The following is a 14,897-nucleotide window of genomic DNA, read 5'->3' on the forward strand; positions in this document are numbered from 1 at the left end:
ATACATTTTCACATAATTGAAGTTTTCAAATTTAGGAATATGAAAGATGGAAGATTTTCAGAAAACGATGCAATAAGTCAATAACTCAGAAAAGTTATTTATTTAAAACAATATAAATAAGTTCCAGGCGACTAAAATCGAGCAATCCTTAAAAAGATTTTCATTAAAAGAAAGCTTTATTCATTTCATAGATAATATAAAACTCTTAAGTTAAAAGCAGATATTCAATAAATGTGATTTAGCTCTTCTACACTGCTGAGGGATGAAATGCTGGTCAGGTCGGTGAATCTTGCAGTCAGCTTGTAAGCAAAGCGTCACCAAACACATTTCCATACGAGGTTTTGAGAAAGTGGACGTAGTTCTGCAGACTGCGGTTTGTAGAGTCCGACTGCTCCAATCTGTCCTTCAGGTTCTGCAGCTGACTCTTGAAACGACGCTCCATCTGAAGGAGAACAAACACGGAACAGGAATTTGTTGCGTGGTGTGTGCAACATTAAAATTCGTCAGCACCAGGTTAATTTACTCATTCCCTTCTCTAAACAGTCAATCCTGTTGAGGATTGATGATGACAGAACTGAGGAGGGACACAGTGACGTACCTCCTCCTTGCTTCGCTGCAGCTGACTCAGCTCTGTTTTGGCTCGGCTCAGCTGGCTCTGCAGGTCCAAAGCTTTCGACTGGGACGTTCTCTCTTTGGCCAAAACCTTCTGCATGCTGTCGTCAACCTGCAGACGAGAGAGGCAAAATGTTGAACTGAAGCTTTCCTGATTGTGTATATTTACATTTCATAATTATCTATCATTAATCTAACTCCAGTTTTGTTATTGAAGGCATAAACATAAACCTTGTTTAGGAAATGACAATCACAATAAAACCTTCAAAACTTCAGTTTGTAAGCAACAATAAGACACAAGGGTTGGAACTTGTTTCCTGTATAAAAGCTGCCATATTAATGGAGTTATAGACAGTTATATAAAGGCTCAACTCTATGGACGAAGTTTGTAATCCAAGCTTTCTTTTACAAATCTGTCGACACATCGAAAATACATACAACTGTTTTCACAAAGCACTCAAAAAGTAAACTGTTCCTGTTGTGTAAAATAGGTGGAGTTGACCTTTATTGTTCTTATTCTTATGATAAACAGCAGTATTGCCAATTATTAATCCTCTTTGAGTAGAGCATTCTAGACGTCTGAATTTCCAGCCACATCTCTGATTTATTCAGCATCTCGTTAATAAATAAAGTGAAACAAAATGTCGTCATCAGTCAGATTATTAAGATACAAACTTGAGGGAAACACGGAGATGTGTAGAAGCTGTCATCGACCGTTAATCTGGCTGTGTTGTGTTGTGTTGTGTTGTGTTGTGTGTAGTCCTTAAAACCACAATAAGCAGCACATTTTAAATATGAAAGGGTCATAAGAGCTTCATGCTTCGTGCTTTTCTGCATCACAACAACACAAACAAGATGAGAAGGGAAGTGGAAATGGTAAAACTGTAGCAGGTATCCTCGAGTGTATGAGTCAAGTGTTTCTATTCAGTTAAATGTCTCTGTTTGGATTGAGGTTAAAGTTGTGATGTGATGGTTTCAGACCTGTCTCTGTGCGTCGTCCAGTGTTTGCTGTAGCTGTCTGGACAGGACGCTGCACTCGCACGTCTTCTCCTCCAGCTGCTGCTGAACGCTGCGGATTCCTGCTTCCTTTGAGCTGAGAACCTGAGACATTTCTCTGTTTTCTACCTTCACGTCCTCCAGCCTCCTGCAACAAACAGAGCACGAAATCAATTATGTTCCTTTATTTCTTATATTAGAAATGCATAGATGACGATTCTGTCCGTTCTGCCTCTACCTCTCTAAGTTGTGAATTTTCTCCTTGAGAACGCTGTTCTCCTCCTGCAGCAGCAGGTTCCTCTGCTGGAACGTCTCCAGCTGAGCGCCTTGCTGCTCCACCTGAGGAGGAACACCATGAACGGCCGACACAGGGTCAGCCATGATAGAAATCCACCTCTTACTGACAGCTGTTTACTGTCTGCTCTCAAATAAAAGGCAAAAATACCACATGCGTTCATCCTGCATTGTTACAGCCAATAGTTCTCTCCAGTCCAACTGAATTAGGTCGTTTGAGAGACGGTTTCTTGTAACAGGTGACAGCTGAGAGGAAAGTGAAACACAACTTTTCCTCTTAAAGATTACAGTTTGCTGTATTACCTCAGGAAGCATGAATTTTAAAAGTGTCATTCTCTTAAACATCTGTCTGTAGCCGTCACTGTAACAGAGATTAATTAGTATTTACTACCAAGTGTGAAAGAGCTAAAGTAACATAAACATCCCCCTTTGTTTTATTCTTATATCATATATGTCTGATGTAAATTCTTTCAACACAAACAAATGAAATCCTTCTTTTTGAGAAAGTAACGACACCGTGCTTTGCTGCCCTCTGCTGGGTGGTATCGAGAAAGACACAGTTGCTGTTCCTCCAAACGTTCTTAATCAGAAGGTAAATTCAGGTCATTTGTGATGTTACCATCATTTCACTTCTTACACAAGACCCAATGAAAACATAAGGCATTTTTAATATAACTGGAATTGTTTAGTTTAAGCCAATCCTGCGATGAGAGGTGTGGAGACCCTGTTACCACAAGGAGGCCTTCAGGCTGTATGAAGAATGTGCTGATGTGCAAACTCCTCTGGGAGAACTAAATCGACCGACGCTCAATTTAAAGGAGAATCTATGAAAATGATTGTAAAACAAGCTGCCAAAACTCTGTCCAATAAACAAGCTGCTGAAAGTACGTAAACATTTTCTCCTCCAGCCTCTTATGCACCTTGTGTCTGACTTCAGAGAGGGCGGAGTTGTGCTCCGCGTTCCTCCTCTCGTGGGCGTCGGCCTCCTGCTGGGCGTCTCGCAGCTGCTGCTCGGTCCTCCTCAGTCTGTCGGGCAGCGTCTCCAGCTCTCTGAGCCGACCCAGCAGCTCCCTCCTCACCTGCTCCTTCTCCCTCTCCAGGCTCGTCTCCACCTCCCGCATCTCCCTCTGCGTCATCTCCAGCTTCAGGCAGTGCTCCTCCGACTCCAGACGAGCCTGCTGGACCTGCGCAGAGACGGTGAGGGTTATATATTGTTATATATTTACAGTTGCTGGTGTAAAGTGAAGCAGCATCACTGAGAGTCAGACTGTACCTTCTTCTTGTATTTCTCCACCACGTTTTCATACTTTTTGATGGATGATTTCATCTGACGAGCTTCAAACTGAAGCCCCCTGAGCTTCTCCTCGGATGACGCCAACTCTCCCTAAACACGATGCGTTTATATAATAACTGCCACAGAAATGATGAAACAGTCGAAGAGGAAAGCTGTTGTGGTACCTTGAGTCTCTGGTTGTCCAGCTTGGTGGAGGCGTTTTCAGCGCTGAGATGTTGGAGCTGATCCCTGAGCTCCTCCCTCTCCGCCCGGCTCTTCTCCTCCGCCGAGCGAAGCTGGGAATTCAGCTCCGTCGCCTGGCTGTGATGGACGCGGGTCAAAAGTCAAAACTCAACTTAAAAGTTCAAAGATACGGTGCTTTTGGATCAGAACCTATTGTTTCAAATATTTCTATTATGAAGCATCTACTTGCTTAGATTCAGTGCTTCTTATGTTTAAACAGACAATAAATCCAAACATGTAGGAGAATAAAATAAAATAAAATACAAAAACATTTAAATCAGACAAAACACTGATTAAACCTGCAGGACACAAACAACTGAGGTGAGTAACGGAACAAAAAATAAGCAAAAGTGCAATATAATGCATAAAAGTACATAAGAGTAAGAGAAAATATGACACAGAGTAATACAGTCATATCGGAGCGTCACCTGTCTCCGTACCTAAATAATAAAACAGAAACACATAGAAATCTCAAAGAAAAACCCTCCTAACCCTCACCCTTCCCCCGCCCCCATCCTGGACTGCACTACCTGGGTCAGAACCGTTTGAATAAAAACAAAACAGAAAATAAGAGATGATTATATAGTACAATCTATATATATATATATATTTATACTGTATATTTCTGAGCGCACTCACAATCTGAGAGCAGAGAATTCCTCCTCCAGCTGCGATTTGGCAGCTGCTTCTTTAGAGTGTCGGAGGCACCAGTCACTGGATGTGGACAGAGCTTGAGCCAACTGGATTTCCTTTAAAATAAAACACAGAAATTGTCTCCTAATTATTTTTTATGTTTTCGCCTTTCAACTTATGTTCCGTGCCTGGGATTTCGTTTTGCATGTCAGGATATACATGTGCTGTGAAAGAGGGTCACACAACAACACCAGGAGGCGTCTGATTGGTCTCAGAGTCTCAGAGTCGTTCAGCAGCAGAACAATGAGTCCAAACACACAGACAGAGTCATAGAAGAAGAACAATGAGACCTGCAGCAGATGGTCTGACCCCCCCGCAGAGCCCTGAACTCATCATGGAGTCAGTCTGGGATCACATGAAGACACAGAGACACCATGGGTTCTCCAAGATGCTGGAACGACCTACTGGAGCTGGTTTAAAGTCAAAGGGGGAGAGGCACCGCAAATACTGATCTGACTTCGCTTTTTACTCTTTGCTAATAGAAACTATTTATGTCACATTTACTGCACAGTGCTGAATATTTAAGGAACTCCTCACAAAGACCAGATTCTCAGTAAAGTCAAACCAGCTGAGCCACGGCGGTGACCTGCTCTCACACCTGTGTTTGTTAGATTTGTGTGTTTTGTGTTTCACTGGAACAACAACCCAACTTCCTTTGAATCTGATTTGCATAAAAGCCTGAGATCAGACGAGTCACGGCCACCCGTGAGAAAACAACTGATTTGCATGACGCAGGATAAACCACAGAGCGGTCTGTGGACCAGCCTCAGGAACCCCGGCGTCGTTTGGTGACTAACGAGCCTCTGACATGTCACTGCTGTTTAACTATTACAATGCAGCTCTGAATACTGACCTTCTCCTTCAGTTTCTCCGCTCGCTCTCTGGAGGACTCCTCGGCACGCTCGGCCTGCTGGGTCAGCAGGGTCAGAGCTTCCTGGTCTCTCCTCCCCTGCTCCCCCTCCTCCTCGCCCCGCTGCCGCCTCTGAGTCTGCAGCTCCTCCTGCAGAGTCTGGAGCTTCTCCTGCTGCTGCTCCTGGCTCTGCTGCATCCTCTGCACAAACCAGGTTTAAGGTGTAATAAAGACCCTCGCATGTTCATGTAGATCTGCACTTCATATTTAGTAGCGCCAAGTTTTTGGAGTGAAATAAAAATATCAAAATGTCCTATTTTAATACAATATCCCATAAAACTGTGAGTTATTCTGAATAATCAGGAAATGATCTAAAAGTAAAAGATCTCCATGTGTCCAGCTGAGATCTGGTGTTTTACCACACGCTGTTGAAAAGCAGATTTGTTCAGTGTGTCGTCTGAATGATACAGAAAATGAGTCATAATTTCTATTCCTTTTTTTCTTTGGGGGGGGGGGGTGTTGTGCAATACGTTGTTTAGTGAGATAAAAACAGCATCTGATATTGACTTTGTTCTTATGGACGATGCACAGAGAGCGAGCAGGCTGTTCACATATGAACTGTGTGAGGAAAAGCAGCAGCTCTTTTCTGTCAGTGTTTGTATAAATATACTTTTTAAAACAGCACTAACACAGTGTTACCGACGTGAGATGGTTCCACATGTTTGGCACGCCACAGAAACGAAAATCAAAGCAAACCAAGGGATTGTGTTTGGTGCTCACAGACCTGAATCTGAGCAGCCAGCTGGGTCTTCTCGGCTTCTGCTCGGCTCAGCTGAGACTCCAGATGGTCGCGCGTTGACTCCAGGATTCTCGAAAGCTCCTCCGTCGTCTTCACCGTGTCCTGCCACGACAGAGGGAGGCAGAGGGTGAGTTTCTTGTAGATGAACCTCTATCTGACTATGTGAGACAAATCCACGTTATTTCTCTGCCAAGCTATGACGCGACGCAGGCGAACAAAGACACAGTTCCAGTTATAATTCTCAACCCTTTCAAAGTCCAAATGCTCGGCGAGCTTCGACGCCTCTTTCTCCCTGTGGGTGAGTTTGGCCACGAGTCGCTGCAAGAGAAGAACAGACACAGGAACAACCTCCCGTGATGTTACCTGGTGGCAGGTGAATTTATGGGTGAAGGGACAAAACAGCAGCGTACGTCACTCACAATGTTCTCTGCTTCGCTGTCGGTCAGTCTCTTCCTCAAGGCGTCTTTCTGTTCTGACCGCACCAGTGAATCTCTCTGTGGATACAAGCAGACGAGCCGTGTTTGCTTCTGCTGTCATTTGTAAATTCTGTATATTTTCTTTTCTAACCAGAAGTCATATATAAGCTCAAAGTTTTCTTTTTAATTTTATCTTCCGCTTTGATTTCCTTTCAGAATAAAAGGCTTCATTCCTGCAGCTTAATCAACTAACGAAAGAACAAAAGCAGAAAACTTGAACAGAATAAACAAATTAAATAAACCAGTGTGAACAAACTTACCTTGAGACTGATGGTGAAAACTAATGATTACTCCCATTATTAATTAATCTGTCGATTATTCTCTTGATTGATTGTCTTTAAATCACTTGTTTTTTTTCAAACCAACAGTCCAAGATATTTTATTTACAGTGAAATCAATCAGAAAATGAAATTCTCACATTTGAGGATGAAGAACCAGGAAACGTTTGGTTGATTTAAGATTATCGACTATTCACAGCTGTAACTTCCTGTACCTCGTGTTGACTCCACTCTCTGAGGAGCTCTCGAAGGCTCTGGTTGGTGTTGTCGAACATCTCTATCTTCTCGAACAACAACTCCTGCTGCCGTCCCAGTGAAGCTGCGTGCAGCTTGGACAGACGCTTGTCCTAAAAATAAACAAATAAATGACTAAATAAAGACATGTCCATGTCCAGGAAAATAAGTCCTCATCCATCCTTCATCCTGCCGACCAGCTGTGTCACCGGACTCACCTTCGCCATGCCGTCGATAGTTTCCTTCAGGGATGTCAGCTGATTAGCTACAGCTACGCCGTCGATCTCTGCTTCTACCAGCGCCCTCAGGAGTACGTCCGTCTCTCTGTGTTGACCCCTGGAATCTGACCTGTAAGGAAGATGGAAAAATATCAAAGTGAAACGCCGGCGTGTGAACACAGCTGTCGTCACATGGGGCACATTCGTCATTGGCCTGTATCTTTAGAAAGAAAGGCGACTAATCCAAACAAAAACCTTTACAGTGGACATTTACTCAAGTACTGAGGTATTTACACTTTATATGTTTATTTCTATTTTATGCAACTTTTTACAAGGAAAAAAACTAACAAAAAAACTAATGTAGAGTATTACTGAACTGTGGTATTAGTACTTTTACTTAAGTAAATGATCTGAGTACTTATGATGACAGTGAGTTCACTCCTTCAGCAGGTTTTATGTTCTACAGCTGTTCCACAGGATATTACTCTGCAGTGCTGACTAACAAACACAGTTCAACTAATAAAAAAAGCACATGTGCAACAGTTTGAGAGTAGACTAACAAAGTGCACTATGCCAAATTTGAAATGTCTAGTCTATTGTTGGCAACAGAAGACACAAAAATCTGTCTGATCTCAGGCAGACGTCCTGGGAGAAAAGCTCTTGATTTTAAATTTTGAGGGGAGCGACGACAACAGCTGCCGTATCCACGAAAAGAAAATGTCCCCAGAAATGACAAACATATGATCTGAAGTTGTTTTGAACACCACTGAAGTGTATCAGGACGGGTTTGTTTTGAGCACTTTGGTATTTTAGGGAACGTTGACACGACTCTTACTTCTTTGAACGACGGACGCCTTCCTGCTCTTGGAGTAGGATGCTGAGGCTGTTGGATACGGCGGCCGCCTCTTCTTCCTGCTCTTCTCCGTCACGCTGATGTCCTGACTGATGCTGCACTCGGCTCCTCTGCTCATAACACACAAACAAACACAGCTCATGTTTCTCTGTGGAGGCGAGAGGGGAGGAATTGGGCCAGATTTCTGCTCTACGTGTTGCTGTGTTAAAATGAAAAATGTACAATTTGAAGACGTTTGTCCTCAGTAAACAAGCCGTGAATATCCCCTCCTCTCCCTAGTTGTAAAGTGTATAAAGAGACCTGGCAGTTGTATGAGCCCACATCTCTTCGGCAGGACAGTCTTCCAGGAGGAATCCACGGCGACCGGGCCTTTGGCCTCCCTCCCTCTCCCTTCACCTGGACATCTTTTGTCCTGTTCTGCAGAAGGAGACAGATTTCACCGGTAAAACACAAGACTTACTGAAGCATCCTCATCTTCTGAATAATTTAGTCTATTTAAATCCAAACTCTGTAAAACTGTGTTAAAATAGACAGATGACAAAGTACGGTCCTGGAGAGACTATGACACACCCCCCCACCCTCCTGCAGAGGAGAACAGTGGAGTTGTTTTGCATCTCTATGGTCGTTTTGAGCGTCTTTGTCGATGTTTTTGTCTTTTAATGGTCATTTTGCATCTCTTATCATTTTGGTGGTTGAGTGTCTCTTTGCGTCATTTTGTGTTTCTTTATAGACATTTCACATCTCTTTGAAGTCATTTTGTATCTGTATGGTTGTTTTGAGCGTCTGTATGGATGTTTTTCACCTCTTTGTGGTCATTTTGCATCTCTGTGGTCAATTTGAGCGTCTTTGTCGATGTTTCTGTCTCTTTGTAGTCACTTTGCGTGTCTCTCTGATCATTTGACTTCTATTTGAGGCAGTTTTGCATCACTTTGTGGTGGTTTTGTGTCTCTTTATAGACATTTTGCATCCTTTTCAGATCATTTTGTATCTGTATGGTCGTGTCAAGCATCTTTAAGGATGCTTTTAGTCTCTTTGTGGTCATTTTGCATGTCTCTTTGATCGTTGTGCTTCTATTTGAAGCTGTTTGGTGTATCTTTGTGTTGGTTTTGTGTCTCTCTATGGTCATTTTGCATCTCATCGTGGGTTTGTTTTGTTTCTTTACGGTCATTTTGTGGACGTTTTGGGCCACTTTGTGTTACTTTTATGACTCTTTGTTGATGTTTTGTGACTCTTTGTGGTCATTTTGCATCCCTTTTATGACTTGTTGACGTTTTGAGTCTCTTTCACTGACATTTTGCAGGTGAATCCTGTGAAACCCTCGGTGTGTGCCCGGTAGATAATCACCTATAGGTAATGTTAAGAAACGAACAAATCAGTGCAGCTTAAATCAGGTGACCTCGGTGATGAACTTCACATATGAGCAACAAAATAAGTGCAATAGGAAGTTTAAACTTTGATCACCGTGCAGTATAAGCAGTATAAAAAGTGACTGTATTTCCAGCTTAATAAACCAGGGTAACAACCTGTGGGGTCTTGCTGGGACTCCTTCTCATATGAACATGTACAGGTGTGGTCTCCGGTACGTGGACATGAACCGGTGGCGTCGACAGCGGCGGCGGCTGCGGTGGTGATGAATCCCGGGTTTTCATTCTTTCGAGACGTTACAACAACATTCAAACCGCGTCTCGGGATAAAAGAAACCGAACCGGACGAGTATTTAAGCCGGACATCACATTATTAGCATGCTAAGTTACATGTTTCCTACACAAATCTCGACTTTTGTCTGCGTAGCCGACGGTTGTTTGGATCGACATACGAGCCCGCTGATTGGCTCGTTTGCAAGATCTCGTTCTGTGATTGGTGGAAGCGAGTTTTCGATAAGCGTTGCCCGTGGTAACCACTGAAAGTAACGGGTAATGCTGCATTCAGGGAATTTCCGCAAAATGGGAAGAACTTGAAAAACACTCGTTATTCCGGTGTGGGAGTTTTCACACATTATTCCAAAATGGAAGAAGTACTCAGATCCTTTGCCTTGGTAAAAGTAGCGGGACAACAGTTTAAAAATATTCCAACCAAAAGTACTGCTTTCAAAATCCTCCTAAAGTAAGTACATTATCAGATTAATCAGAAAAATATATCTAAAAACCTTTGTTTTTACTTTTCTCTCATCTTTGTTTTTACTTTAGATGGATAGATAACAGATAGAGTAAATAAAGCATATAAATAAATAGAATAAAATAGATAAATATAGACTTAAGACCCATAGCTATAATGTGTTCATATTATACATTTTACAATGTGTATATTCAATACAATGGTAGTGATATACTGTAATATTTTATACATTTGTGCACATTGGGTAGAGGTTGGGCAATGGACAACTATTTTGACATTCAACTAATCAACTTATAATAATAATACATTTTTTGTCGTTTATTTAGAAAGAAATGCAGAGCATCTCAAATGTGAGGATTTTATGATTTTTGTTGTGTACATGACGATAAACAAAGTAATAATGATACAGACATTACCTTGGACTTTTACTTTAACATTTTCCACTATTTTATTAACAAAAAGGTTTATCAATTAACCAAGAACATAATCAAAATAATCAAAGTTGTTGATGATGAAAACAATCTTAAGTTACAACCATATAACAATGTGTAAGCAGCATTTTACTGTTGCAGCTGTTTGAGGTGGAGCTACTTCAAACGAGTGTTAGTGAGTTTAGTCCAGGGGGCCTCTTCAAAGGGTCATCAGATTAATCTGTGGCGTCATGAAATGAGTAATGGGAGAGGAAATTAAAAAAAAAAAATAGAATTATGCTGAACAACATGTCCAACCTTGAAGTTAATGGGCTCACCAAAACTGGACGGTTGAAGACTGGAAACCCGTAGCCTGGTCTGATGAATCTGGATTTCTGCTGAGGCAGCAGATGGTAGAGTATACGTCTATGAATCCATGCACCCAACCTGCCTGTGTCAACAGTCCAGGCTGCTCCTGCTGGTGGTGTAACGGTGTGGTGAAGATTTTTATTGTCACACTTTGGGCCCCTTAATACCAATTAATCATGGTTTGAATGCCACAGCCTCGGTAAACAGATAACCCTTGGGGAACGTTCCCTGAAGGTTACAACTTTAAAGAATGTTCTTTAAAGGTTACAACACTACAAGGCTGTTTGGCCACATTAACCCAGACTCTCTGAAAGCCATGGTCATTGAAGTTATAGTTTTAAGACTATTAATAGGGGGCGATAGACTCAAACGTCTCCTTCAACAGGAGACATTTTGGATACACACAGTCAGGGCCATCTCTTTCTGAGGCCTAAATAATGAAACAGATTTTAGCCCCTTTCTATAAACTGTATTACTTACCATGATATACTATATTCGTATTTCTACAGTATTTTTATTGTTTCCATATTGTTGTTCACATTTAGATTTTTCTCATATAAATTGGGGAGTTTCTCTGATATGTGATAATGCGATATTAGACTGTTTTAGACTGTGTTTCCACTTATATGAGGTTTCCCAGTCTGTGTACTATCATCACATCATTCTCCTGATTTATGCTGTGATATTATTGTTTATACTTTATTTCACAGGACTGAGTTTAGTGTACTTTATTTGTATACATTACAATTTGTTTCTCCCCAGCCTACAGTCTTATTATTCATAATTATGTTTTCTTTCTCAGCTCATATGTGTTTGATGCAGTTTAAATCTTTTTATTATTATTATTATTTCTTGTTGTTTCTATTGTCATTACTTGTTTGACTCTGTAAGTCGAAACGCGTTGGTATATCCATATATTAATAAAGGATTTTTAGTTTCACATCTATAATTTGAGTATTTTTTTCTGATTGTACAGTTTCAACTCGTATAAGACTTATTTTACTAGACAGTTGTTTTTTTTCAAGTTGATCGCACCAGTATACGTTATTATTTAAGTTAAAAAAAATAGTTTAAATGCCCAAATTAATAAATTGATGAATAGCTACATACACCAATCACAAGACTATAATAATTCCAGTGTTCATTGGAAATGTATTCCCGATCAGTTGTGGCCTAGCAGTTAAACATCGATAACAGTTATGAATTATGTTCATTATTTGCAGTTTGTTTATTTATTTAGCTTTGCTCTCCTTAAGTTTACCGCTGCACGTTTGTTCACTTTTACTTTGAAGACGACCTGTTCCTGTTTCCGGCTCTCGATTTCCTTGTTCAATTTTTTTTATTGTACATGTTGGACAATGGAACAAACTGACGGTTTGTTGCGCTGAATTGAAGTGCACGTCTTGATTTAATGGGACAATAACAGACGCAAAGCGTTAACAGCGTTTCTGCAGCATCTGCTGATGAAGAACGAGCTCAACAAACGTCAACATACATTTACACTCAGAATAAGTAGGGACAATGAAATTAGACAATACCCCTTCAACTGGAATTTTTCATTACACAACGTCAACAACTGCAGAAGAATTAAACTTCATGCACAATCTCAAAGTAAAGTTTCCAACATGTTGTGGAATCTGCATAATATTAATATGGTGTTCCTAATAAAGTGCTCGCTGAGTAAACGCAATATAAGTATTACTCTGTGAAGCAACTACAACTGATAGTTAATGTGTAACTTAAATGACTTTTGTACTAAAGTAAGCACCAATTTAATGGTTATGTAACTGCAGAAGTGTAATGTTCGCAGTTAAGAGAAGGAAATGGTTGAGATGACTGCACTTCCGGTTTCTTTCTACGGCACTTCCGAACATTAGCTAGCCTGCAGAGCTAGCTAACGCTCAATTCATTAGCTGTTAGCCGCGGTTTAAGTCCACAAATCACCATATGGCTTACTAGTATATTTACGCTGCAGGTTCTTGACCGAGTCCACATGTTTAAGTAATAAATCTGATGTACTTTCGATTGGTATTTTTGTAACCAACTCATCGTTGAACCGCCAATCAGCTAAAAACAAAGCTGCTAGCTTCAGCCGTCCATGTGCGTGCGACGCAGCGATGAGATGCAAAAGGAGCCAGCGGCTGCTGGTGCAGCAGCTGGAGAGGTTAATAATAATAATAATACAGTATATCTCCTTTGTGCTACTCTTTTATCCCGCTGCATACCAGCCCGGTGAGGCGTGTGCTGCCGCCGCCACCGCCGCCGCGGAGGAGGAGGTGGGAACAAGCACCGACACCCTGTTATTGTGCAGGGCGTGCGGACACGAGCTGGCGGTCGGGACGGACATCCACTTTGTCCCCAGCCGGCTGGCTCTGTCCAGCCGCAACGACACGCAGGTCGGGGGTCGGAGGGTTAACGTGCAGCTCTTTGAAAACCCCCACGGACACCAGTTTGAGGTGATTACGTTCAGAAAAGCGGACGTTACCCAGCACTGGCCGGCAGATAAACACTTCTCCTGGTTCCCGGGGTTCTCGTGGACCGTGGCCACCTGTCCTCGGTGTAAAACTCATTTAGGTGGGTATAAACCGGGAATGGTGCGAAAATAAAGTAAAGATATTTAAAAAACCTTTAACTTAAAACAAGTAAGTTAGTACTGGTAGTAGTTTGAATACAGAGCTGTGTTCTGGGAAATGAGACGCATCAAGAAATAAACAGTTTTCCACAAAAGAGCTGCGAGTTAAAATATTCAGACCACAAATATGTGATAATTAATTTATATTTAAAAACATTGAAGAAATATACTCAACCATGGAATACTTATATGTCACTAACTAGTAACCAAATTTAGTAATTAAAACTATATGTTAAAAAGGTTAAATCAGTAAACTAAAAAGTTATGCACTCTCACTTAACTTAGAATAGTCTTATTAAATACTTGTACTCATGCTGTGTATTTTAATCTGGATAACTTTTTCAAATCAAAGTTGAAACCCACAGAATCCTGACCTTTTAATATATACTTGTATTAGTCTGATAAGGCTTCAATACTTTGAAATAATATTTACCTTCCCAATTATCTTATTATAACAATTAATTTTGAGTAAATCAAAATATAAATAAAATCTGTGCAAAAGTTATGCACAATCAAATAACTACAGTAGAAATATTCTAACTAGTTAAACTTAATTATGTTAAAATTACAACTGCAGACAAATGTAACTTCTTAAATAATTGTATTTGCTCCATGTGTGTTAAAGACTTACTGTCTTAATTATGGAGCAATAATGTTGAACAATAGAGCTGCGGTGATTAATCAATCAATGACAAAAAATAAACATAACTATTTTAACAATTGAATTATTATTTCCTTTTGAAAAAAATCCAAACATTTAACTGGTCACTAGATTAAACAAATTGTGAAGATTTGATGTTTTTCTTGGTCATACATTATAGTAAATTGAGAATCTTTGGACATTTGTTTTGTAACATGCCCAAATAGATTTTGCAATTTTCTGACAATTTATAGACAAAACAATTAACCAAGGAAATAAATCTACAAGTTTATCATTGATAATAATACATGTAATTAGTTGTAGCCCATTGAAAAGTAAGTTGTGCATACTCAATACTCAGAGAAATATTCTTTTATCTATGCCATACATTTGGTATATTCTGGATTTAGTATAGTAAGTTCTTATTTGCTCCATATCAGATTTATCCAGGAAATACACACTTAAATAAATTCTTATGACTCTGCCACAATTATTGATTTTATCTCCTAAGTGGGAGCAGGTGAAAAGTTAAAATCTCTTCATTTAAAAGAGAAGTTACAATTACTGAGCAAGCAGTAGAAAAATGCTTTTCATGGCTCTCATCCTACAGGGACCGACCTCACACTTGTTGGAACCCATGTGCTATATTTTAATGGTTTATAAACAACAGGTGTGTTTTTAGATAACCGATTTGTTTTGTTTCTCACTCCAGGTTGGGCCTTCCAACCCAGCAACTGGCCAGACACGATCACTAAAACCAAATTTGAGGCGTCGGAGCACACCTTCTTGGCTTTAATCACCCATCGACTATTAAGAGAAGACTTTGCTTCAAGCTTGTTAATGACGCCAAAATCCTTCACGAGTTGATGGACTTTGACTGTACAATTTACCCAGGTGCCTTTGCTGCTACCT

At 40.5% G+C, this 14,897-nt stretch overlaps 2 protein-coding genes across 2 annotated transcripts; one reads left to right on the top strand and one right to left on the bottom strand.

The window, feature by feature from the left end:
- Positions 1-77: 77 nt before the first annotated feature.
- On the bottom strand, positions 78-9,748 carry LOC111645668 (outer dense fiber protein 2-like). The gene is made up of 17 exons (XM_023394953.2): positions 9,343-9,748; positions 8,120-8,236; positions 7,802-7,929; positions 6,967-7,096; positions 6,730-6,861; positions 6,180-6,254; positions 6,007-6,078; positions 5,746-5,862; positions 4,965-5,162; positions 4,058-4,167; positions 3,361-3,496; positions 3,176-3,286; positions 2,823-3,086; positions 1,847-1,947; positions 1,594-1,756; positions 599-724; positions 78-442 (listed from the first exon to the last, which is right to left on the bottom strand). Exons 1-17 carry the CDS (start codon positions 9,466-9,468, stop codon positions 296-298), a joined length of 2,253 nt encoding a protein of 750 aa, XP_023250721.1. The 5' UTR covers positions 9,469-9,748; the 3' UTR covers positions 78-295.
- A 2,770-nt stretch (positions 9,749-12,518) lies between these two features.
- LOC111645712 (uncharacterized) lies at positions 12,519-14,891 on the top strand. The gene is made up of 2 exons (XM_023395016.2): positions 12,519-13,287; positions 14,698-14,891. Exons 1-2 carry the CDS (start codon positions 12,831-12,833, stop codon positions 14,850-14,852), a joined length of 612 nt encoding a protein of 203 aa, XP_023250784.1. The 5' UTR covers positions 12,519-12,830; the 3' UTR covers positions 14,853-14,891.
- The last annotated feature ends 6 nt before the right edge of the window (positions 14,892-14,897 follow it).

The sequence above is a fragment of the Seriola lalandi genome, unplaced genomic scaffold (genome assembly GCF_002814215.2).
Source record: "Seriola lalandi dorsalis isolate HSWRI2012SDOR001 ecotype SW California unplaced genomic scaffold, Sedor1 jcf7180002054955, whole genome shotgun sequence".
Lineage (NCBI taxonomy): Eukaryota > Metazoa > Chordata > Actinopteri > Carangiformes > Carangidae > Seriola > Seriola lalandi.

What these genes read in the sequence shown, in the direction of transcription:
- LOC111645712 (XM_023395016.2), top strand. Translation starts at nt 12,831, where the DNA reads ATGAGATGCAAAAGGAGCCAGCGGCTGCTGGTGCAGCAGCTGGAGAGG. An exon ending in TCGGTGTAAAACTCATTTAG is followed by an intron (nt 13,288 to 14,697) that starts GTGGGTATAAAC and finishes TTCTCACTCCAG; the next exon opens with GTTGGGCCTTCCAACCCAGC.
- LOC111645668 (XM_023394953.2), bottom strand. Translation starts at nt 9,468, where the DNA reads ATGAAAACCCGGGATTCATCACCACCGCAGCCGCCGCCGCTGTCGACG. An exon ending in GAGAGTGGAGTCAACACGAG is followed by an intron (nt 6,255 to 6,729) that starts GTACAGGAAGTT and finishes TTGTATCCACAG; the next exon opens with AGAGATTCACTGGTGCGGTC. An exon ending in AGCTGGCTGCTCAGATTCAG is followed by an intron (nt 5,163 to 5,745) that starts GTCTGTGAGCAC and finishes TGGTTTGTGCAG; the next exon opens with AGGATGCAGCAGAGCCAGGA.